At 41.8% G+C, this 23,612-nt stretch overlaps 1 protein-coding gene across 1 annotated transcript in view; it reads left to right on the top strand.

Moving 5' to 3' along the window:
• The window catches only part of ATP8A2 (ATPase phospholipid transporting 8A2), a 460,059-nt gene that overhangs the window by 138,028 nt on the left and 298,419 nt on the right, over positions 1-23,612 (top strand). Inside the window, exon 24 of the mRNA XM_054973360.1 lies at positions 2,156-2,220. Within this exon, the coding sequence (XP_054829335.1) occupies positions 2,156-2,220 (65 nt within the window). The remainder of the gene's footprint in view (positions 1-2,155; positions 2,221-23,612) is intronic.

Consider the following 23,612-nt stretch of genomic DNA (forward strand, 5'->3'; position numbering starts at 1 on the left):
TATACTTTATATGGTTGTTTATATTACATTACAATATTTAAATCTGGGGAAAACTTTATCCAGTTTTAGCTCCTCCTGTCCAACAGGATCAGAACCAGGGTAGTGGCCACCAGCACAGAGATTCGAATTACCGGAGTTTTCAGGTATATAATACTGGAAGGGATGGTATCTGGCCCACCTCTGCTGAGTGCATGTGTGAAAGGGGGTGGAGTTAAGCTCATTGTTCCAGGCAGGGCTTTTTTTCTGGGAAAAGAGGTGGTGGAACTCAGTGGGTTGCCCTCAGAGAAAATGATCACATGGCTGGTGGCCCCGCCCCCTGATCTTCAGACAGAGGGGAGTTTAGATTGCCCTCTGCGCCGCTGAGCGGCGCAGAGGGCAATCTCAACTCCCCTCTGTCTGGAGATCAGGGGGCGGGGCCACCAGCCATGTGACCATTTTCAAGAGGTTCCGGAACTCCGTTCCCCTGCGTCCCCTCTGAAAAAAAACCCTGGTTCCAGGCTTTTGTTCCCTTCCTTTTTAAAGAACCAAGCTACAAGAGACGAATTACAGGAGGAGGAGGAGCACGTGAAGGGATTCACAATGTTAGCTGGGGAACTGAGTTTTAAAAGAGATCAGAAGGGTTTGTCAATTTCCCCTCTCTGCAGAGCCAGGGCAATCACTACTCAGAGGGTTTGTTGATTTCCTCTTTGCCTCCTAGAAAGGGAGGTGAAACTGACAGAGCCTTGGGGAGGCAAAGAGGAAAGTAACAAACCCTCTGAACAGCAATCTCCCTGGCTCTGTAGAGAGGGAAAATTAACAAAGCCTTCCCATCTCTTTTAAAACTCAGCTTCCTGGCTAGCATTGCAACTCCCTTCACGTGCTCCTCCTCCTGTAATTTGTCTCTTGTAGCTTAGCTCTAAGTTTCCGTCTGACTAGAAACAGGTGTCTGTCAGAATGTGTGCCCTTGTGTAGCTTTTTTCATGTGGGTAGCTGTGTTGGTCTGTAGTAAAACAAAATTCGGGTCCAGTAGCACCTTAAAGACCAACCAAATGTCCTGGAAATCTAGTTGGTCTTTAATGTGCTACTGGACCTGAATCTTTCTCTTATGTAGCTTAGTGGTTGGAGTAACTTCTGCAAGGAATTCACTCTCCCTCCGGCTGATGCACACAGGATTTTTAAAAATCATTTTTTAAAAAAGCTGCAGGCCAAAAGTCTGCTGAATGTAATGGACATGTATTTGTATTCTAAGAATTTACATTCATAGACTTTCTTTAACTATTTCTTCAGTAAATATCTCTGGTGGGTTAACACTTGCTGCTATCCACTGTTGCACTGTAAGCCAGCCAGAGTCTGTTTTTGTGGGGGGGGGGGTTCATTTTTATTCTACCCTTCTACTACATGGCTTAGGTCAGAGTACATAGTCTACCTCTCCATTTTATCCTCGCAGTATCGTTGTGAAGTTGGTTATGCTGAGATGCCTAACTTAGAGTCAAGCTACAAGTGACGTTTTTCACGCATAGAACACTTGATCATTTTTGCAAGTTTTCCTGGGAATTGAAGTCCCAGTGTCCTTCCGCTCTCTGTTAGAATCGCTGCCTGAAGAGCCAGAGAAAGCCGGCTGCAGCAGCAGCTTTTGCAAATCATTTCTCCAGCCACAAGCCTGCTCTCAACGATCTTTGGGGGCGGGCAACTGCAACTTTCTTCTCTGGCTCTTCAGGGAGCAATTCTAACAGAGAGGGGAAGGACACTGGGACTTCAGTTCCCAGGAAAACTTGCGAAAACAATCAAGTGTTCTACATGTTAAAAAAGTCACTTGTAGCTTGGCTCTTAGTGCCCTTTGTGGAAGACTGGGGATTTGAATCCAGGTCTGATCTATACTAGTTCTTTACTCAAACCACTCCATCACACTGGCTCTCACCATGGTTGATGGTGGTCCCGACTGGGATGGACTTTGTCCATTCTTCCCACTCTGTCAATACTCATGAATTTTAACAAACCGCTACACACTTTTTTTATAGACCTCTTCAACTGATTGAGAGCTGCATTCTTATTTGTTTTATTGTTGATTTTTCAACTTTTTTGTTATAATTGCAAAGAAGAAAGTGTTATAGCAATTGTGAGCAGCTTTCTCTTTTATTGCGTTGCTCAGTCAGTCTGTCTGTTGATATCTCCATAGGCTACTCCTGCCGGTTAGTGTCTCAGAGTATGTCTCTCATCCTTGTGAATGAAGATTCTTTAGATGTAAGTAAACATTTGTCATTATTCTTCTTGAGCTAAGCAAACCAACTGTACAAAATGAAAGAGTGTGACTGAACCCAAATTTTTCCTCTTGTTTAACTTCAAGCAAATCTACAGTAGGATGCTTGCAGTTAGCATTTTTGAATTAGGAAAAGAAAGAAAGAAAGAAAGAAAGAAAGAAAGAAAGAAAGAAAGAAAGAAAGAAAGAAAGAAAGAAAGAAAGAAAGGTTGTTTACTGTGTTGTTCTTTTGTCACAGAGGTCAAAAGTCACTGATCTAGTTGATAGAATGAGAGTTTGGACTGGGCCCAAATCTGTCATAATAATTGCTTATGCTTTAGTATGTTTTCGATATCTTCAGTACGCTTCGCAGCATATGCTGGAAAGACAGGTCTGTGATTCAAATCAACAAGAGTCAGATTAGTATCCTCACAAAAATTAATGTTCATAGCTCAGACCAAATATCTTTTATGAGGTGCCTCATGTTGGAGGGGGAATATTGATCATGATATAGGGTTGGATCCTGCTAACTTGTTTGCTAGCAAAAGGAGGAGGAAGGTACTCCTTTTGACCACCCATAAGACCATGCCAGTGATAGAAGTGTGAAGGTTCAAGGAGAAAAGTGTAAAAATTTAGGGAGGAAAACCTCCTTCTCCGCTGACAAGGACTTTCTCCCTCAATTTTTCCAACCAGATCACATTTTTACAGCTGGGCTGAAAAATGGTGGTTTGCCTAAAGTTGTACAATCAATTCATGGCTGAGCTGATTTGTGATATGGAGACTTCCAGTTCTTACACTGGGTATAATATATAACAGGCCAACTGTAAAATGTGGTCCATTTTATTGGGTCTACCTTACAGGGTTGTTGTGTGAGAAATGCTTTGGGCACTTAGGACAAAAATCATTATATAAATAATTAGATATTGTTGTTAGTGACAGGCAAGCACCCCTTAGCTCAATTAGAAACCAGCTTGCTATTAGTGAGGTTTTGCAGAATAACTCCTTAGAAGAGCAGTGCCTAATTTGGACTACATCCAAGCATTGAAAGCTGGACAACCCTGCGATCTGAATGAGGTAATTATGTATTTCAGCAACACCACTAAGTATTACTCTGTATATCTAATGTACTGCCTCCATACTTGACATCCTACACTTGTTTACAAATCTAGTACTTTTGAAGGTTCCTGGTTGGGAAAAGTTTCACTCTATGAGTGATTCCTCACACGTTGGATAATGCACTTCCAATCCTCTTTACAGATCATTTGAAATGGATTTTTTTGTGTGTGGAACAAAAAATCCACCTCAAACGATTGATAAAGTGCATTGAAAGTGCATTATCCAATGTGTGCAGAATCAGCCTATGGTAAGCACTATATGGTCTGTTTTCAGTAGATAGCCTGTATACACTTAAGTTGTTGGTACTTAGAAAAAAAATTGTGCTAGGCCAGAAATACAAGAGGGAATAGAAGTTATCAGAAGTATTTGGTAAAGCCCAGAACTAATGGAGGCCCTGAAAATGTTGAAAACCGTAAAGGGAGAGAAGCCAAGAGAGACCCAGTTGCTTGTCAGACTGACCAAGAATAGGTTGATTTATATCTATTGTCCTCCTGAGTGAAGACAATTGGTGATTACACGGCCTGCCTTGAGTATGTACTATGAGAAACACCTAAGCAAAGACAAGGCTTGAGCTACGTGCTGAGATGTTTTTCCTTTCTACCATTAAAAAACAGCCCTGGTTAATTAAGAATCTATTTGGCCTAGTCTGTGTTTTTGTGAATCTTATCAGTAGCTCATAAGGCAACAACCCTCTACTGGCCCTTATTATTCCATCCCATTCAGTAGTCATGGCTAATGGCCATTGTTGGACTTCTCCCCTATGAATCTGGCTAATTCTTTTAAAAGCCATCTAAGCTAGAAGCTATTGCTATGGCTTCTGCTGATGAATTCGCAAGTTAATTACACATTGCATAAGAACATCGTTGGCTTCATCATGTGGTAACCCATTTGCTGAAGCATTCCAGTCAGTGGAAGCATCTAATCAGCAAAATATCTTCCTGTGTTTCTTCGTAAATGCAGGAAGGCTGATCAAAAATGCATCAAAGCCTGTCTCTTCTTAGTCCAGACACACAGGCCAAACGCATTAATGCAGCAAGCAGGCTAACTGGAGGAGCAGTCTACTTGTGTGAGCAGTGTATTAAAAGACTGAATTCACACAAGAACACTCTTCTCTTAGAAAACCATGTTGTCATTTTCCCATTCTTCCAATGCACTCAACCTGGGGCTGCCCTTGAAACAAATTTGGAAACTACAGTTGGTGCAGAGGGACCTTATCTCTCCAGTCTTGGCCCATATGTAGTGGCTCCCAATCTGTTTCTAGGTTCAATTCAAGGTGCTGGTGTTGACATTTAAAATCCTATTTGGTTTGGGACCAGCATACCTGTAGGGCTACCTCCTCCCTTACCACTACAGTCATCTTCAAAGGCCATGCCTCAGGTGCACCCACCTTCTGAGATTAGACAGGAGGCAGCCCAGGAGAGGGCCTTTTTGGTCATGGTACCAAAGCGCCAGCATTCTCTCCTGAGGAAGTCTCATCTTCCCCTTTTGTTGCCATCTTCAGCTGGCTGATGAAGCCCTTTTTTGTTTTGTTTGGCAATCCCTCAGGAATCTCTCCTTCCTGCCGAATGTTTTAATGGTCATTTGATGTTTTTGTATGTATTTTAGCTCTGGTTTTAATTGTTTTAATGATGTGTTTTTGTGGATTTTAATGGATTTTTAATTTGGTAGCCACCTTGAGGGCAGAAGGGGCCCAGATCAGCAAGTGCTGAAATACCTTAAACAATTGGGCTCGTCAGTGACTAGTTGGTACAATGATAGCAAAGAAGTATAATTGCCTTTACCATGCAGAATTCCAAAACAAAAGCAATGTAGTACCTTTTGAGAAAGGTATTATCCATAACACAAGTGTGCAAGCTTTCAAACTCTCCAGAACCCTTTATCAGGCTGTATGTTAAACAAACAAAAGTAAAGAGGCAGGTATCTTTCAAGTCATGGTCTTAAGCCTCTTCATGAACACCCTGTGTAGAATGCTTTGAAGACTCAGTGAGCCCAGAGGGTTGCACATTTGCCATGCTTGGAAGAGGAAGCAACAAAAGGGAAGCCACGCTGTTGAAAACAGAACTACCAAGAGTTGCTCAACTGTCTCTTTGACACCACCTGAAATGACAAGTCCCTTAAACGTCCAAGAGCAAAAAGTGGGGGGGCGCATATTAATACTCTAGATTAATTTTAGTCGGAGAAAGTTAAAAGTCAGCGTAAGCCAAACTGTGATAATATTACCTAGTGAAACTTCTCAGGTTCATTTTTTTCCCTTTTACTTTTCAGCTAAAACCCAGTATTCCCAAACTAGACAGGTAGTTAGTTGGTCTCTTCAACTGAAAAGACCAAAGAATCTGCCTTCCTGTAACTGATGATCGAGTTAAGAGAGGTTCTGCATGGTCAGCAGCCAATGGCTACTGCTCAGACAGCCAGATAACCCATTTCCAAAACCCAGAGAACCTGGCAGTGGACTTCAGTGCAGCACGAGGAGCTGTAGTTGGAAATTGAAAACAGAGAAACCACAGTACGCATCCTCAAGTGCTTACACATGCCTAAGCCACTCTTTGGATCCCAGCCATAATCACTGTTTCACATATGCAATTTATGGCACGATGTGCACTTTAATCAAAACAATTTGAAAATATTTTCCCAAACATTACTGAAGGCAAGATTATATAACCTAAAGTCAATTATTTCAGGCTTAAAACCCATTTGCTGTATATTTCAATTACACTCAAAGAGGAGTTAAGTGAATGTGAAAAGTTTTTATATGATCAAGTGTTGTGTAATAAAATACATTATATTGCATAATAAATTCAGTTTTTAAAAGATACTTTTATTTGTAAAAAGCAAATACATTGCATGTCCAAGGACCATTAGCAGAATTTGCTTGGAAATTCAAGTTATATTACTTGTTAAAAAACCAAGTTATTTGTTTAATTTTATTAATTTTAGGTGCTAAATTTGATGGTCTTCTTTATTAATTTTATTTCCTGTCCCCATAGTCCAGTAGTTAAGGAGATTTTTGTGCAAATCCAAGTCTCTGCATTCATTTTATTTGCAGGATTCTGGGTCAGGACCTGTTTTAATCAGATGTGCATCTAGATCAGGCCCATAAAAAGTAAACCAATGTACTGTATTTTTAAAATGCATCAACCACCACTATAAGCCTTTCTAACCAAATGTTATAGCCATCTTCTTGACAGCTCCATAGAGAACTGATCAAATGAGCCTCCCTTGGCAGTTAGAATGGGTATCATCCTCATTCCAGAGGAGTAGCACTATAAGTCTATTGTAGCAAAATAAAACTGACATCCATGGACACCTTATAGATTATTAACTTTTAAGGTGCCAATAGACTTCTTTTTTATCATCTTCACCCACACCACCCAGATACCCAAAACAGAGCCTCCTGCAAAAATCTGAAGGCCCCAACAGCAGGCATATGGGAGAAGGCACTAGAGATATGCTGGGTAACAGCAACAACAACAATACCCTTATACACTGCTTTTCTGGACAAATTTGTGCCCCACTCAGAGTGACGAACAAAGTCAGTGTATTATTATCCCCACAGTACAGCCTCGGAGCTGGTACTCAAGGCCACCTGTTTAGCTCATGGAAGTATTGGGCTTTGAACCAGCAGAGTACTGATTTGCAGCCCAACCATTTAACCGGAAGGAAATTCTGTTTCCCTTCTTACTTGTGGGGGGGGGGGCATGGAGCTGGGCAAGCCATGTGATTTGTTTTCATATTCTGATTGAGTTGGAACTGGAGGAATTCAGAGGGAATATTTGTCTGGGGGCCCGTGATGGCTTTGGGCTGCCTTGTCCTAGTCTCAAACTGTCTTTGGATCTAATGTTTTTCTTAAGGTCTGCTTATGAAGTTTAGTGAGAAGCCTGGGTGTCTGATTTGCCTACAGCATCTTCTTGCCTGTACACTCAAGCTTTCATAATTTTTTTTATTCACAGTTTGTGAAATTGAGGGAGTTCTCCCTCCAACTCCTCTTTTGTTTTTGAGCCTCAGAAACCCACTCTGCTTACCAACTGAGCAAGTTGCTTGAAGTAACATGTTAATTCTGATTTCATGTGCTTTGCATATAAGAAACAAATAAAGAGATTCATTCAGTAATCTGCAGAGTAATTTTAATATGCAAAGACAGTAGGTTGGAAAGTGGTAGGATAAATACCTCAGGGGGTGGGAACAGGATTTAAGACTCAGCAGTTTTGCAGATTTTCAGCTCTTATCCTGAGGGAAGCAGCTATGCTGTTCTTCTAATGTCTGGGGATGGAGCATAGCTATCTTAATCACCAGCTAGACTAGAGCAGCCATTGGTTATTGCAAGCAGTAGTGGGAACTAGCAAAGGAGACTAATTAGGAAAATTGGAGGAGAGAAGACATGAGGGGGGTCAACTTTACTGTCAATTTTTATTTCTGGAAGATTTTTAGCTTTTCCTTAATCATACAGAGTGTCTGTGACATCAGGTCAAGGAGTAAGCCGCACACAAGGAACTGTATCCAATAATCAGATGAAACTGCGAGAAATGTGGTTAAATGGATGGAAACCTTGTCTCTTGCCAGCTCTCTGGGAGGGGAACAAATGCAGACTTCCAGAGTGTTAATTAGACTGTCAATAACGGGTGCTGCATGGCAGCAGTGAAAATGTGAAATAAAATATACAGTTCCCCACATTAAAAAAAAAAGTTCCTTTCCAGTCTTGAAATCATTGTCTACAATTACGAGCGAAAGCCTGGCGATAGAATTCCAGCTGCTGGCTAATTGGGCCTCCAGGTTTTAAGCACACAGTGAACTGGGTAATTGGAGTATTATTGAGTTACCATTTCTTTGAGGAAGTAAAATAAATGGATTTGAGCTATGCGCAATGGATGGTCTGAAATATTTTTCTTTTTTGAGAGAGCATCTATTTTTGCATGTCTTATTCACCCCTTCCCTTGTTCGACATAGTGTGAGGGAACTGCTACAGTTTTGCTGCAAGATGGCAGCATAACCTTCAGCATCAGTAGATGGCACTTGCTTCAGTTTGGGTTGATAACGGGAATGCATTATTTGGAAGCCTCAATGAGACAAAAAAGGCCCCTTGCGGGTCAAAAGTTAGCCCTCTGAAGAGCCTGGATTTCTGTAGTGGACAATTCCTGCCTAATTAGGGGGAGGAAGGAAAATAATTCACCAACAAAAAAGTTACTACAGTTCATTTTCTATGGCTTCAGTTTAGACTTTAATGATCAAATACAACAAAAGGGGCTTTTAGTCACTGTTTGTGCTAACTCAATGCCACAGATTTTTGTCTGAATAAGACAAGACAGAGGAAGGAGCAGGCCCTGGGCCCAGACTTTGCTGAGCGGAATGATTAAACTGGATCATGAAAAATAAATAGAAATGAATAGTTGGCATCGTGTAAATTCCATGAGAGATCTAAGCACCCACACTTCTTCTGTGAAACCTGATATGCCTGAGCAGGTTAATTTATGGGGATGTCTGAGAAAATAAATACCCAATCTTTTTTTTCCCTGCAGGAAAAATGCATATGATCTTGATATCCGTGAAGGCTTACCCTTAGTAAATTCTTTTGGACTTTTGCTCAGGTTAGTTTCACTTAGTGTAAGGAAGAAAGATGGTAGAACTTCTGTGGAAAATTCCTCCTTCTAACTGGAAAGAAGTAGACAAATAAAAGTTTAGCATTGTACAACAGTTCTCTTGTTCAAATATAGTTATGGAGGATAATAGATGTTCGGTAATCAGCCACCCATTTTGAGCCGTCGTGGTAAATTTTGTGGCAACACTATGATAATATTGCAACTAATAGCAATGGGCATTCCAGGTGTCTGATGAAGCGAGTTCTGGCTCATAACAGCTTATACTGGAATACATTTTTTTGTCTGAGGTACTACTAGACTAATAGGGAACAAACTCGTGGGGTAGCATGCAAGATGATGAGGGGGGTGGGACTCAGTGGTGGATCTGTCATTGTGCCTTCCTGGAGCTGCGTAACAGCTGTTCAGTCACAGACCTGTATGTCTGCAGGTGAAAGCCATAACCCAGTAACACCCATTACTTCCTCTTTAGCGCCTGACTCCAGTTGCGCGGTGCTGTCATTCTACCATCCCGTTCCGTACATAAAAGCCCACTTTACTTGTATACTCTGGCAGAGTGGCTGCTGCTAAAGCACACAGGGCACCTCTCCCAGTGATCACTAGGAAATCTGGGGCTGTCCCAAGACATCTTCATGTCCATGCAAGTAGCAGGCCACATATTTGTTTCGATCTTGTGTACTGAATAAATGTTAAATGGCCTGATGAAAGGATATTCAAATGACTGTTCTCATGGTATGCAGACACTCAGAGCCTGCAGACATAGATTTGTATGTTAGCTCCAGGTTCCACTGTTGTGGTTGGCAAACCTGTTGGATCCTTGGTTGACCTCTGGAATGTGGATACGACCCAAAATATTGATACAATTGTTCCTATGTTGCAGCCACCTGTATATGCCATATGGATATGGCACTATCATTATACTGTAGCAGTCATTTACAGTTGGATTATATTGTCAACACAGGATAATCCAGTTGGAAAAGAGTGCTATATCCTTACAGTGCAATATCCAATGATGTATTATTTATTTACTAGCAACAAAGCCCATTCTTTAAAAAAAACAGGCCCTAGAAAACCCAGGAGTGGCCATCCCACGACGGCGGCACCCTCCAGAGAGGTGGGTGGACTCGCTTGGTTGTCCTGTGGCAGCAGCACCCTCCAGAGGGGCAGGCGGGCTCGACTGGCTGTCCTGTGGTGGCGGCTCCCTCCAGAGGGACGGCACGGCTCACTTGACCATCCCGCAGAGGCAAGTCCCTCTGGAGGGGCAGGTGGGCTCGCCTGGCCATCCCACAGCCTGGCTCCCTCCAGAGGGGCAGACTCTCCTGGCTGTCCCGCCGCTGCAGCTCACTCTGAGGGGCAGGTGGGCTTGCCTGGTTGTCCTGTGGCAGCAGCACCCTATAGAGGCCGCATTGGTCACAACACACTTTTTATCTTGGTGCTTCTGCACAGGCGCACCAGGAAAAAAAGTGCATTGTTGGCAATATGACTTCCCTTTTATATAGAAAGATTTAATTATATTTATAGTCCGTTTTCCCTGCAAACAGGCTCAGAGCAGATCACATCAGTAAATACATTATAAAAGATAAAAACAGGTAGCATAACAATAAAATCTACAATGATACAGTCAATAAAACACAGCAGCACACATCCCTCAACATCAAAAGATCCTGTAGGGTGAGATCTCCAACACAACCATTTAGCTCCTTGGTTTACTAAGATTGTGGGATGCATAGAGTACACATGGAAGAAAACTCAGGAGTGTGAATGACTGAACAAAAGTTCGCACACCTTTGCGCCTACTTTATGGAAAATGATGATGACAAAGTGCAATTCCTTTTCTGATGCTGTTGCATCTGGGTCATGTTGTCCAATGGGTATTTTGAATGATGAGCGGCTTGTTTTACCTGACACTCCAAGAGGAACATGTGATCATTTGGAAGTCTGCTATGACTTCCTTGAGAAATCCTTTGCAGATAAAATTCCTCTCCTTGACTTAGCGTCACTGTTCTTACTGGACAGTCAGATAAAGATAATGGAATGCTGATGTATTGTCGAAGGCTTTCACGGCCGGAGAACGATGGCTGTTGTGGGTTTTCCGGGCTGTATTGCCGTGGTCTTGGCATTGTAGTTCCTGACGTTTCGCCAGCAGCTGTGGCTGGCATCTTCAGAGGTGTAGCACCAAAAGACAGAGATCTCTCAGTGTCACAGTGTGGAAAAGATGAAGGTCATTTGTATCTACTCAGGAGGGGTGGGGTTGAGCTGAGTCATCCTGTAAGAGTTTCCCAGGGTGTGGAATGCTAATGGCGGGAGGCTTCACTGTATCCTGAGGAGGTTCCTTTGCATATGGATTGGTACTTGATGTGCTAATCTTCTCTGCAGGGCTATTGTCGGGGATGGTTCCGGTTTGTGGATGATACATTTATCATTTGGAGCCATGGGGAGGAAGAATTGATGGGGTTTTTGAATCATCTCAACAACATCCACCTGAACATACAATTCACAATGGAGAAAGAAATCGAGGGAAAACTCCCATTCCTGGATACCTTGGTCATCCGCAAAGCAAACTTTCAGTTAGGTCACAAGGTCTACAGGAAACCAACTCACACTGATCGGTACTTACACAAAAACTCCAATCACCACCCCCGACAGAAAAGAGGCATAATGAAAACATTAGTGGATCGTGCAAGACGGATATGTGAGCCGCACTTTCTCAATGAGGAAATTAATCATCTAAACCACGCACTTCAGGCAAATGGCTATTCCAGAAATGAAATCCGAAGAGCAATCAAACCCAGGATGAATCAAACAACCAAGGAAAAACAGTCTCCTACAAGAAAAGTGTTTTTGCCATATATCAAAGGAATTACTGATCAGATGGGAAAGCTTATGAAAAAGCATAACCTTCAAGCAGTATTCAGGCCCACCCGAAAAATACAACAGATGCTACGATCAGCAAAAGACAGTAGAGACCCCCTCACCTCTGCAGGAGTATACCGTATACCCTGCAGCTGTGGACAAGTTTACATCGGGACCACAAAGCATAGCATCCAGACAAGAATAAAAGAACATGAAAGACACTGCAGACTTGGACAACCTGAAAAATCAGCAGTGGCTGAACATAGCCTAACGCAAACAGGGCACAGTATCCTATTCCAGGACACCAGAATACTGGACAACACTTCCAACTACTTTGTCAGACTGCACAGGGAAGCCATTGAAATTCACAAGCATAAGCAAAACTTCAACAGGAAAGAGGAAACCTTAAGAATGAACAGAGCATGGTTTCCAGTTCTGAAAAACACCAGGCTATCAAAACATTCTATCCCCGACAATAGCCCTGCAGAGAAGATTAGCACATCAAGTACCAATCCATATGCAAAGGAACCTCCTCAGGATACAGTGAAGCCTCCCGCCATTAGCATTCCACACCCTGGGAAACTCTTACAGGATGACTCAGCTCAACCCCACCCCTCCTGAGTAGATACAAATGACCTACATCTTTTCCACACTGTGACACTGAGAGATCTCTGTCTTTTGGTGCTACACCTCTGAAGATGCCAGCCACAGCTGCTGGCGAAACGTCAGGAACTACAATGCCAAGACCACGGCAATACAGCCCGGAAAACCCACAACAGCCATAATGGAATGCTGTTTGGCCACAATGCCTTGAATAAGTTTAAATTTTTTCTGGTCTGAGGAAACAAACAAATTAGTTAGTGGAGTTTAGAGTACCCTCTCTCAACTTCACACTTTTACTATAGCCATTTAAGTTTTATTTATTTAGAAAATGTATTTGCCACCTCTCCAGAGACCTTCTCATTTCAGTTTGCAAGACTTTATTTTGTAGTTTGAATTTGGTACTTTATTGCCATGACTATGATATTTGATACACTCCAGAATGTTAATATGATCAAGTTCCATAGACGTGTGTGGCCATTTCTTTGGTAGACAGAATGCAATATTAACTCATCAGTTTAGTCAATATTAAAAGAGAAAGCTGTTTCCTTTGGTCTTCAGTGAAATGCCTTGAGAAGTTTAGTTCAAAAAATGTTATTTAATAGTGGTTGGTTTGTATTTTCTTCTTGCTATAATTATTTTTCTATAACTGATATGACATTCATTAGATAAACTTTAATAACCTTTCAAAAAGAGACGCATCTAGTGAGTTGGCAGGAGAATATATTTTTTCCATCTCTTTTAAATTTATTTTTACTTTTGTGATCTTTACTAAAGTGTGAGAATGGTTGTGAGCAGTCCATCAAGTCTGTGAGTACTGAGTTAGTAATTCCAGAACAGACCCACTCACCATGTTTTAGATTACTCTTTAATAACCATTAAGACCTGTAGATTTCACTTGCCAAGAACAGCGGGTAATGTCATCTAGAGAATGTTCTTCCAGCCTAAATAGCCTACCTTTAACTTAAATGACTCTTTCATTGGAGGAGGAGTCACTCAAGTTGGAAGAAGTTTCTATTGGAGGAGGAGGAGGAGCCACAGGTTGAAGGATGTTTCTATTGTGGGAGGAGCCACCCGAGCTGGAGGAAGGCTCTTTGGGCAGAAGGAAGGCTTCAAGCTTTGCTTAGTGGCATAGTATAATACAGGCTAGTAAGTTAAAATTTTCAGGGGGTAGTTTCAATACATTAGCAAATATGTCTGCATTCTTGAACATTATGTAAATTTCTGTCAAAGGAAAAGCTACATCTTTTTTTGTGAAGATAAAGTGATTGAAGGCAAATGCCAACATGGAGCAGAAGTACCACTGCTGAGCATATCTGGGATGGTTTTGTTCAGCCATCAACATACAAGGCTTGATTTCATCTGTAATAGCTGCTGTACATACAGAGAATTATAAGAATGGCAATTGGAAGATTCTGTACACTGTCAGAGGTTAATCCACTTAAGTGAGCAAAGATGTTTTGTGCTATTAGAATTGAACTGGCAATGAACCCCAATGAACCTCTTTCTGAGCACCATTCTGCACAGGAAAAGTATGGAAAATTAAGGTGTGGGAGAGGCCAGAAGGACCGAGTTCCATGCTGCAAAAATCCTTTGAGTGGCTCTGCAGTGATGGGACAAGTTGCAGTTTCCTAAATTCCCCTTCTACGTAACTGTGAGAGGTCCTATCTGGCCATTTTAGTCAGATCTGAATTAATAACTCGTTACTGCTGATTATTCAAAGTAACTGCAGCCAATTGAAAAAAGTAAAACAAACTTAGAGAAGATTTCTAATAATCAATTTTGTATTAAAAGCATGCGAAGGCAGAAGTAGAATTTTAAAGAATTACTACATATATAAAAAGACAGCTTAAAGTAGTCACACTCTTTTTGTAAAAAAAAGCTTGATATTAAAATGAAATTTTTAACCTGACCTCAATCTATGTCTAATTGGTTACAGTGGAACTGACATCATAGTAAATGTGCTCAGGCCTGCAATTTAAATCAGGTGAATTGTAGTGTGAATTTAGCACATTGGATTAGTCAGGGCTGGGGCTGCGAAGAATGGTGGCTGAAAATCTGGAAAGATCGTTTTAGGCTCTATTTTGCCACCTAATAAATGTAGTTTCAATAGGACTCCTGCATACTGGATTTCTATGGACAAGACTGGCTACCTACAGTGTTAAGCAGCTTTGGAATACAGACTTGCTTTATGAGCAAAGGTTAATTAGGGCCTGAAGGAAGCCTGGGGCAGAAAAGTACAGATGCAGGAACTGCAGAAATGAGGTCCACTGGCCAATTTCCCTGATTATAGAGCTGTTACATTTAATTTAAAGGCAGGAGAACTGCTCCTTACCCTCATCAGGCTTGGGACTTTCCAAAAGTCAATGTTTGCAACAGATAATCTGCATGTCCAATGTACAATTGAATCCCTAACTCCTAGTTTATAGGATTTCATTTCTTGTCATTTGAACAGGCAGCCTGAATTATTTAAAGGTGAAGGTGGTAATCTTGAACTCATTATTGGAGGCGGGTAGAGGTGGGCATATATATACTCTGAGCCCATTGCCAAGTTCAGCACTTACATAGAATGATAGGTATACGCAGGCTTGTATCAGGATCCTACACAGAGCAGCAGGAAGGGTATGATCCATATGGCTAGGATGTTGGGCCGTAATAGTGTTCTTAACATTCAAGTGGCTGGTTATTGATGGATCCATAGGGCTTGTGATGCTGAGAATCAATAGGCAATCCAAAGAGGCTCTAAGAAAAGAAGGGTAGACCCCAGGAGATTTATTCATTTAGATTTTATATCTCAGTTCAGGCAGAAGGTGTGTTAACAAAAGCTAAAGAGAGCAGCGCAGACTAAAATGTCATCAGATTACAATGCACTGACATTTCTCCATCGTCTTCTGGCCAAACTCCAGGACCAAAAGCCCAAAGCTAGAAAGCAGGTATTACAGTGTTTATGCATTAAGCACAAAAGGTGAAGAATGGCAGCAAGTGCCATGTAGATGGGAAGAAGAGGTGAAGAAAATTGGTAGCAAGGGGGGCATAGTGAAGCTGAGTAATTGCCTAAGGGGTTATGTGCACAGAGATGGCTCACGGAAAATGTCTCTAGTAAGGTGTCTAAATGTAATTGCATTATTCATAGACAAGTAATATTCCTTAGCTCCCCACAGCAGACACGAAACTGCTTGTGACACTTTTAATGGAAGCGATGTTGCCCTGGCCTGGATAGCCCAGCCAAGCCCGATCTCATCAGATCTCAGAAACTAAGCAGGATTGACTTTGGTTAGTAATTGGATTGGAAACTTCCAGTGAAGACCAGGGTTTCAGAGGCAGGCAATGGCAAACCATCTCTCTTAGTCTCTTGCCATGAAAACCCCACCAGGGGTCACCATAAGTCAGCTATGACTTGAGAGCACTCTCCACCACCACATGTCCCATGTCAGCAGTGGGACTAGCTTCTGTGTAATATGTAAACAGAAAAATTAGCCAAGTTTGTATCTACCATTTGCTTTAAAGTCATAACACCCTATCACCCCATTCCAGGAAAGAATGTCTGAATGTGGCAGGGAGCCTCCCTTTTAATAGCTGATACCAGGGCTTTTTTTCTGGGAAAAGAGGTGGTGGAACTCTCTGTTATCACATGTGCTTTGTGCATGCGCTCCTGAAAATACATGATGACATCACTCCTGGAAGTGACACCACTTCCTAGAAGTGACAGCACTTCCCGGAAGTAACGGCACTTCCTGGAACCCAGCACAATGCATTACGATGAGATAAATGTTAGTAAGCTTGGAAAATTACACGATTATGAGAAAGGGAAGCAACACACATACACAGAAACCCCTGAATGAAAAGAAATCAGAATGAACTCAAAGCAGCATAGCCTCCTCTGCAGAGCCCGCACTGGGCCCCAGCTCTCTCTCTCACACACACACAGAGGAATGAAAAAAAGCAGAATGAACTCAAAGCAGCTCAGCATCCTCTGCAAAGCCCTCTCTGGGCTCCAGCTTGCTCTCTATCTCCCTCCTCTCTATTTCACTCACAGAGGAATGAAAAGAAAGCAGAATGAACTCAAAGGAGCTAAGTCTCCTCTGCAGAGCCCGCGCTGGTCCCCAGCTCGCTCTTACTCACAGAAGAATGAAAAGAAAGCAGAATGAACTCAAAGCTGCTTAGCCTCTTCTGCAGATCCCACGTCAGGCTGAGCAGCATCTCCTTGCTCTCTCTCTCATTCACTCAAGAAAGCAGAATAAACTCAAAGCAGCTTAACCTCCTCTGCAGAGCCCGTGAGGACGAAGGAGGAAGGAATCACGTGGGCAGATTCCAGAGCTGCCGGAACACCGTTCCGGAGTGTTCCCCCTCAAAAAAAAGCCCTGGCTGATACACATATTTGCATACACATTGCACTGCTCATCTAGTCCTTGTTGAATTTGATGGGTGCACTTTTGAATGGAGCCGGAGGTGTGTGTCCCCATCTGTGATTTATGGTTGTTATGTGGAATTAGGGATCCATAACTAGAGCTGGGGAGGGTCTGTTGCTCAATGATATGCAGAAGGTCTTAGGTTCAATCGCCAGCATCTCCAGTTAAAGGAGATCAAGTAGAAGCTGTTGTGAAAGACCTCAGCCTGAGAGCCTGGAGAGCTGCTGCCAGTCTGAGTAGAGAATACTGACCTTGATGGTCTGATTCAGTATAAAGCAGCTTCATGTGTGGACCGGGGCCAATGAGCATTTTTGGAATTTTAAATTTTTTGCAGTAGTGTCCTAAGCAGAGTTACACCCTTCAAAGCCTATTTACTTCCGTGGAATTCGAACAGCATGGCTTGCTTTGGGACTGCACTGTCTGTAATTTTTTAAATATCTGCATTAGACCCTATTTAGAATCAGTAATTGAAAGTTTCTAGGTCATAAACAGGGTTTGAAAAAAGCTGTTTCCGTAAGATAATGTAGGATATTTAGAGCACATTATAACAATTATAATTTATCAAGAGTGATACATATAAGGCCATGCTTATGTGGTTTTCTAAATTATAACCATTATGTTACAAATCCCCCTGCTGGTATCAGAACCTTGAAGATACATATGCAGAGACAAGATAAATAGTCTTACCCCAAAGTGTTTAGAATCTTGATATGCCAGTAAGTGATCACATATGGAATTTTCTGCTTCTAATTAATGTCATTCATGTTTCCTGGCCTTATAAATATAATAAGTTACATTTTGAATTTGAAGATAGCGAGCTAAGTTTTGATGCAATGTTTTGTATCCCTGGAACAGCTTTTTGGGCTTAGTTTTGAATTCACTCATATCAAAACCTTTTGTTTAATTCAGTTGTAGGCAATGCCTCAATGACCTTAGAAGGGTGTCACTCAGTTTAGGGTTACACTGGATGTAACTGGGAGGTGGCCAAGGAAGGGTGGGACAAGGGCTGTTACCACTTGTATTGAACAGGGAGAACCTGCACAGGAGAACCCCAGATATTTGCTCAGTTGGACTGAAGAGTTTCCCCCAGAGTGGATGGTGTGGGCTAGCCAAGGGAATGCACATCTCCCCAGAGCATCTTGTTTTGTGTTCTTTGAGTGGTGCTTTACGTCAATAGGGTAAATGAAATATTGCTATGGTTTATACATAAAATGTACATACTCCTTGATTAGAAAATCCCACCATAAATGCATTTTACAATATGAAAATAGTAATCCAGGGGAGGAAATGATTTAGCTTTAGATTAGTCAGAGCGGTGAGAACTATCAGTTGGATTCTATAGGCCTGTTGCATTGGATGGTTGCTTTCTGGTGATGCAGGAGGCACTTCTGACAGCAGATCCTAGTCCCACATCAGACAAAGGCTGCTTGCACCACTGTGGCAGTGGAATTGCTAGGTCTGGGTCTATTACATTGTAAGCTAATGGAACTATAGTTTCCCCAGTTTATAGATGGACACTAGATCTGTAATGTTTGCACAGCTATGCATCTTAAAGTCATCGCTCCCAAAGTCCTTCTGTGAATACAGGAAACTGAGATGGTCTCCTTTTCTTAAAAAAAAAAAAAAAGATGACCCAGTGTCTGTGGCCAAATGGTTCAAGGTTTTGTTGGTGCAAGCATAACGGAGCTGAGTGATATTTGCAAAAAAGCCCGAGAACTAAGATAAAAGTTTCTGTGAACCAATTGATTCTAAAGATGTGGAATTTGGATTCGAAATACTCAGAATTCACCTAGTAAGATCATTGTTAAAGTATTCTGAATCTTTCCAAATCTGAATTTTATATGTAGAATAATCTCAGATATTCAGAATCCTATTGGCTGCTTGGGAAATAAAAGTAAAATATATTCCCCTGACAATCTGGCAGGAAGGGATATGAGAGCCAGAGAGTATCATTTGATTGGTTTTGCCAAGGAGCTGTTTCCTATTGATTTTAATAGAATATCTAATTATTTTATTTCTCCAATTTTCTTTGAATTCCAAATCTGAAGGGGCATAATTTCAGATTTTGGTGCTGGTGCAGTTCTTAATTGATTCCTTCCCTGATCTGAAGACATCAAGTTGTAAGCAGGCTGATATATGATTCATCCAACTTGTTTCTCTGATCTCTAAAAATAAAATGCCAAAGATGTCAAATTTCGTGCAGTACTAAATAATGTATTTGCTAGTATGCACACTGGTAAAATAAAAGAACAAGAAAAAGATTTTTTTCTCTAAAGACATATGGAACATTGTTAAATTGTTTATTAAATAATGCCTATTTAAATAGAAACGCATCAAGACATTCTATTCCATTATCTAATAAATATAATTTCCTCTCAGCTACTATAACCCTCTTACATGAAAAAATTAGCTATTCCAGTGCAAGCATCTACTGAATTCTTATTCTATGACTGGAATCATAAGCAGATTTTTTAAAACTGCAAGTAAACATTCAGAGCTCCAAATATACTATGTCTGGACCAGGTCAGGGCTGGGGGCGGCAGTACTTGATCTAGTATGCCTGGAGGCTCTCCCCCTCAGTGACCCTGAGGTCACTGATTTGAGCTGAAGAAGTTAGAAATACTCCAAACAAATGGCATTGCTCAGACGGCCAGCAAAGGCAGAATTCCAGACTTCTAATATTGACTCCAAAGCAGAGACTTCATACTTTCTGCAGAGGACAGCAGACAAGTTGCAAGTTACCCCTGCTCCTTTCTGTGCTTGAGACTGGCCTTGATGGTTGAATTCACACAATACGTGGTAGTTTACTAGGATAGGCCAGCAATTTTCCCCTGTGTAAGCCCCACTGAATAGCATGTATTTATTTATTGAGGAAATTAATATTCCGTTTCTTCAGAGACCTGCGTGAGGTGGCTTAAAACACAGATGATAAAAACAAAACCATTTTGTTTTAATAGAGTGAGGGGCTATCACTGAAAAAGCCCTGCCTAACATGTGACTAACTTCTGAGTAGACCTACTTAGGATTGTGGCAGTCCCAGGCTGAAATCCAGTTCATGTGGAAGACTTCGTTTTCTTTCCGTTTGTTATAGAAGTAAAAAACAATCTGTGAATGTAACTTATTAGACACATATGCTAGAGCTGCTTCGTTTCTAGATGCTGTCAGAGAAGTGAGCTTATTTGTAACCTTAAGTCTTTTTCACAGCACTTTGCTTACGTCTCTGCTAGTTTGGGTTTTAGACACTTTCTCTCTCTCTCACTCTGCCTGCCTGCCTGTATGCCTCTGTCTCTCTCTCACACTCTCTCTCTCTCACACACACACATTCAGGCTCCAACGTAAACTCCCTTAGGCCAGATCTCCTTACAGATCTCTGGGGTACAGGAATTAAACAGCTTTGACTGAAATGGTCTTCTCCAAACAGATGGTGATTCAACCTCACCCCCCCCCCCAGGTCATAGTTAAGGTACACTGGAAAATCTGCATCAGCCTCAACTGCAAAATATCTGCTTGACTGTCACTGTGCAGTTAAATCTGCTCTGCTTTCCCCACTACTTCACGACGGGGGGGAAATTAAACTCACCTCAGCTTTCCAATAAATTAAAACCGTTTTATCGTAGGTAGATTCTTATATCATTCAGATGAATGAAGAACTGTGGCCAAAGCAGTATAAAATGAACATACATTTCTCATACTGGTAATGGTCATGGTAAAGAACTGCTGATATGTTGTATACAGTTGTGCTGCTTAAATTCCACTAACGTTAACAGAATATAAGCTCCCTGGCTGTGTGCAGAATTAATTTATTTTGATATTTATACCTCACTTTTCACCCCTGTGGAAACACAAAGTCAGAGGATTCAAATCTGGTTCTCCTAAATCCTAGTCCAGACTCTAACCACTACACCACACTGGCTGCCTAAGAACTGAAGTCATAGGCATGGACCCAACAAACCATTCTTCTTGTTTTACATATCTAAGGAAATTTTACAGTACTTTCCTAAACAGTAAATCCTTCTAAGCCCATTGACTTCAGTGGACTTAGAAGGGTGTAATTATGTTGAGGATGGCACTGATGGACTTCTTTTTGTTGCATTTCCCATGTTACAAGGGAAATGTATCCGTTTTGTGTATAGATTTTTATCCCACTCTTTGTGAAGTAGCGTGGGGTGGTATACATGGACACCCCCCATTTCTTTATCCTCTCAACAACCAGTCCTTTGAGGTATATCAACTGATTGGTCTTAGTGCACCTAAAGGCAAAGGTATGAAGTTAGGTCACCCTAGTCTTAACACAACATATTAGCTCTCTCTTTTAAGTGGATGTAATTCTCAAAAGTGCTTTGTGATAGGGCATGGGAGGTGACAAAAAGTATTCCTAGACTCCCAACTGTAACAGAAGAAGGATCCACGTATGCTGCCCTGCACTCCTTACAGGAAGGGCAGGATTAAAAACTTGAATAGATTGATAGAAAACATTGAACCACTGAGATTTTCATGATATACACTGGTAGTAGGAAATAACAACAACAACAATAACAGTGTCTATCTATACTGTTCTTCAAGACAGATTAGTGCCACACTCAGAGCGGTGAACAAAGTCAGTGTTATTATTATCCCCACAATTCAGCTGGGGAGCTGGGGCTGAGAGGAGTGGCTCACCCAAGGCCACCTGCGGAGTTCATGGCAGTAGTGGGATTCAAATCAGCAGCGTGCTGATTTGCAGCACAATCACTTAACCACTATGCTACAGCGCAGAAGAGGCCTGGAAAATTGAGACGTTCATTTATGCTTGAAAGACATCCAACTTTTCTTTAGCAGTATAACTGTCAAAATGTTATGCACTCATCAGATTTTATGAGATGTGCTGGTCAAATGAAAAGCAGAACAAGGAGAGAAACCATCTATTGCAAAAAGTGCTTTTTTATAAGAGGCACTTTTGCGTGGGTTTGCAATTTTAGTCTAACAATGAAGCAGCAACACATGCAAGTTTGAGGCATGATTCATCCGTTCAGCACTTACAAGGCCTGCTGTTTTCTGTGGAAGACAAGTATATTTACTGGCCCATTGAAACCAGTGCATCTTTAAAATGCTTAATTGCCTGTGTGTCTTGTCCTGGGTCTGCCATCTTCCACCTCTCTTTGACAGAGGTTCCATGTCATAAAAGAATCAAGACAGGCCAAAATTCAACACGACAAAATGCAAAGATGCAGTCATGAGTTTTAACTGTACCTGTTGAATTCTGTCTCTGATGTTCATTAATGACAGGTGAATTGCCTTTGCCTGGAATTAAGACAGAACTCACTCCTGGGTGCTGTGCTCCCATGATAAACTACACTGAGGGCCTCCAACCTGGAGCCCGTGGGTGCCATGGAACCCACTGACACCTTTTGCAGTGCCTACCACTGGGTCGAAGTAGGGTGTCCCCCCCCCTCCCAGGAAGGCTTCTGATTGGAGAGTTGATTGTCTGGGCAGATTTTAAAAAACATTGCTTTGCCAGTAGCTGCCACCACAGCACAGGGATCTTTACTGTGTGACAGTAGGCAAACTGTTGCAGCCGTTTTGTGGCTGCACCCACCACACTCTCTTAGAATTCCAAAGGTGCCTGCTGGCTCAAAAAGGTTGGGGACCCGTGAACTACAAAAAATACAAATAAGTCATCCCAAGATTTTCTGCAGAACTGCAGGATGTGATCCCGAGCACAGACTTCCCATGAGTTGTTCTTCAGGAAATTCTAATTCTTAGCCTGTCAACAAATTACACTTTTGCTCTGAGATTTATTATAGTATCCCTACTGTTCATCAACATGAAGTCCTCTGGAGAATGGAATAAAATGTATACAGGTCACCAGAATCAGAAAGTTTTTTGTTTTTTGTTTGTAAACAAAAATGGTAGGTGTACAATATTTTAATGACTGCCAGGAGCCTTGTGGTTATGCTTGTGGTTTTTTGAAGTGACAAATTAGAAGGTTAAAGTAGTTAAGTTTAAAATAGTTTTAGGGGGGAGGAGTGGCCGGATTAACTACTGCATTTAATATACTAATATAATTCACTGCTAAATTTGCCATGCCGTAGTTGGGTATTAGAGGACAAAGAGGATTTTCTGCCAGTATCTTTGGGCACAACAGGGACAACCTGGGGACACCACAGCCATTTTACAGGAGGTATTCTCTTGCTTTGAGAACGCTACGGGGCATCCTCAGGACTACAGCACAGGGGAGAGGGACATTCTGTTTTCCCCTGTGGGCTGTTTTTACAGAGCAGCTCTTGAAAACAGTGCAGTCCTGAGCATGACTGGGTCCCCACCGCATTTTTAAAGGAAGAGAATGCCTGCTTTAAAATGGCGGTTGCATCTGTGGGTTATTCTCAGAGGCTCCACATCATCTAGTTGTGCCCTATATTAGCTCCAAAAGCCGTAAGTTGGTAGTAGGGTTGCTAGCTGCCTGGAAGAAAAAAAAAACGTCCTGTTCCTTTGTAAAGAGTCCAGTAGCACCTTTAAGACTAACCAACTTATTTGTAGCATAAGGTTTCGAGAACCCCATCTCAGGTGCATCTGACCTTTGTCAGGTGCATCTGACAAAGAGAGCTGTGGGTCTTGAAACCTTATGCTACAAATAAGTTGGTTAGTCTTAAAGGTGCTACTGGACTCTTTATTATTTTGCAACTACCAGCTAACACGACCAACTCCTTTGGATCTGTTCCGTTGTGTGTGATGTAGCAGTTAGAATGTCGGACTTGATCTGGAAGACCCAAGGCTTGAATCCCCGCTCTGCCATGGAAGGTTGCTGGGTGACTCGGGCAGATCATGAGAGGGAGGGCAGGAAGGGTTACATCA

This window comes from Eublepharis macularius, chromosome 3 (genome assembly GCF_028583425.1).
Source record: "Eublepharis macularius isolate TG4126 chromosome 3, MPM_Emac_v1.0, whole genome shotgun sequence".
NCBI lineage: Eukaryota > Metazoa > Chordata > Lepidosauria > Squamata > Eublepharidae > Eublepharis > Eublepharis macularius.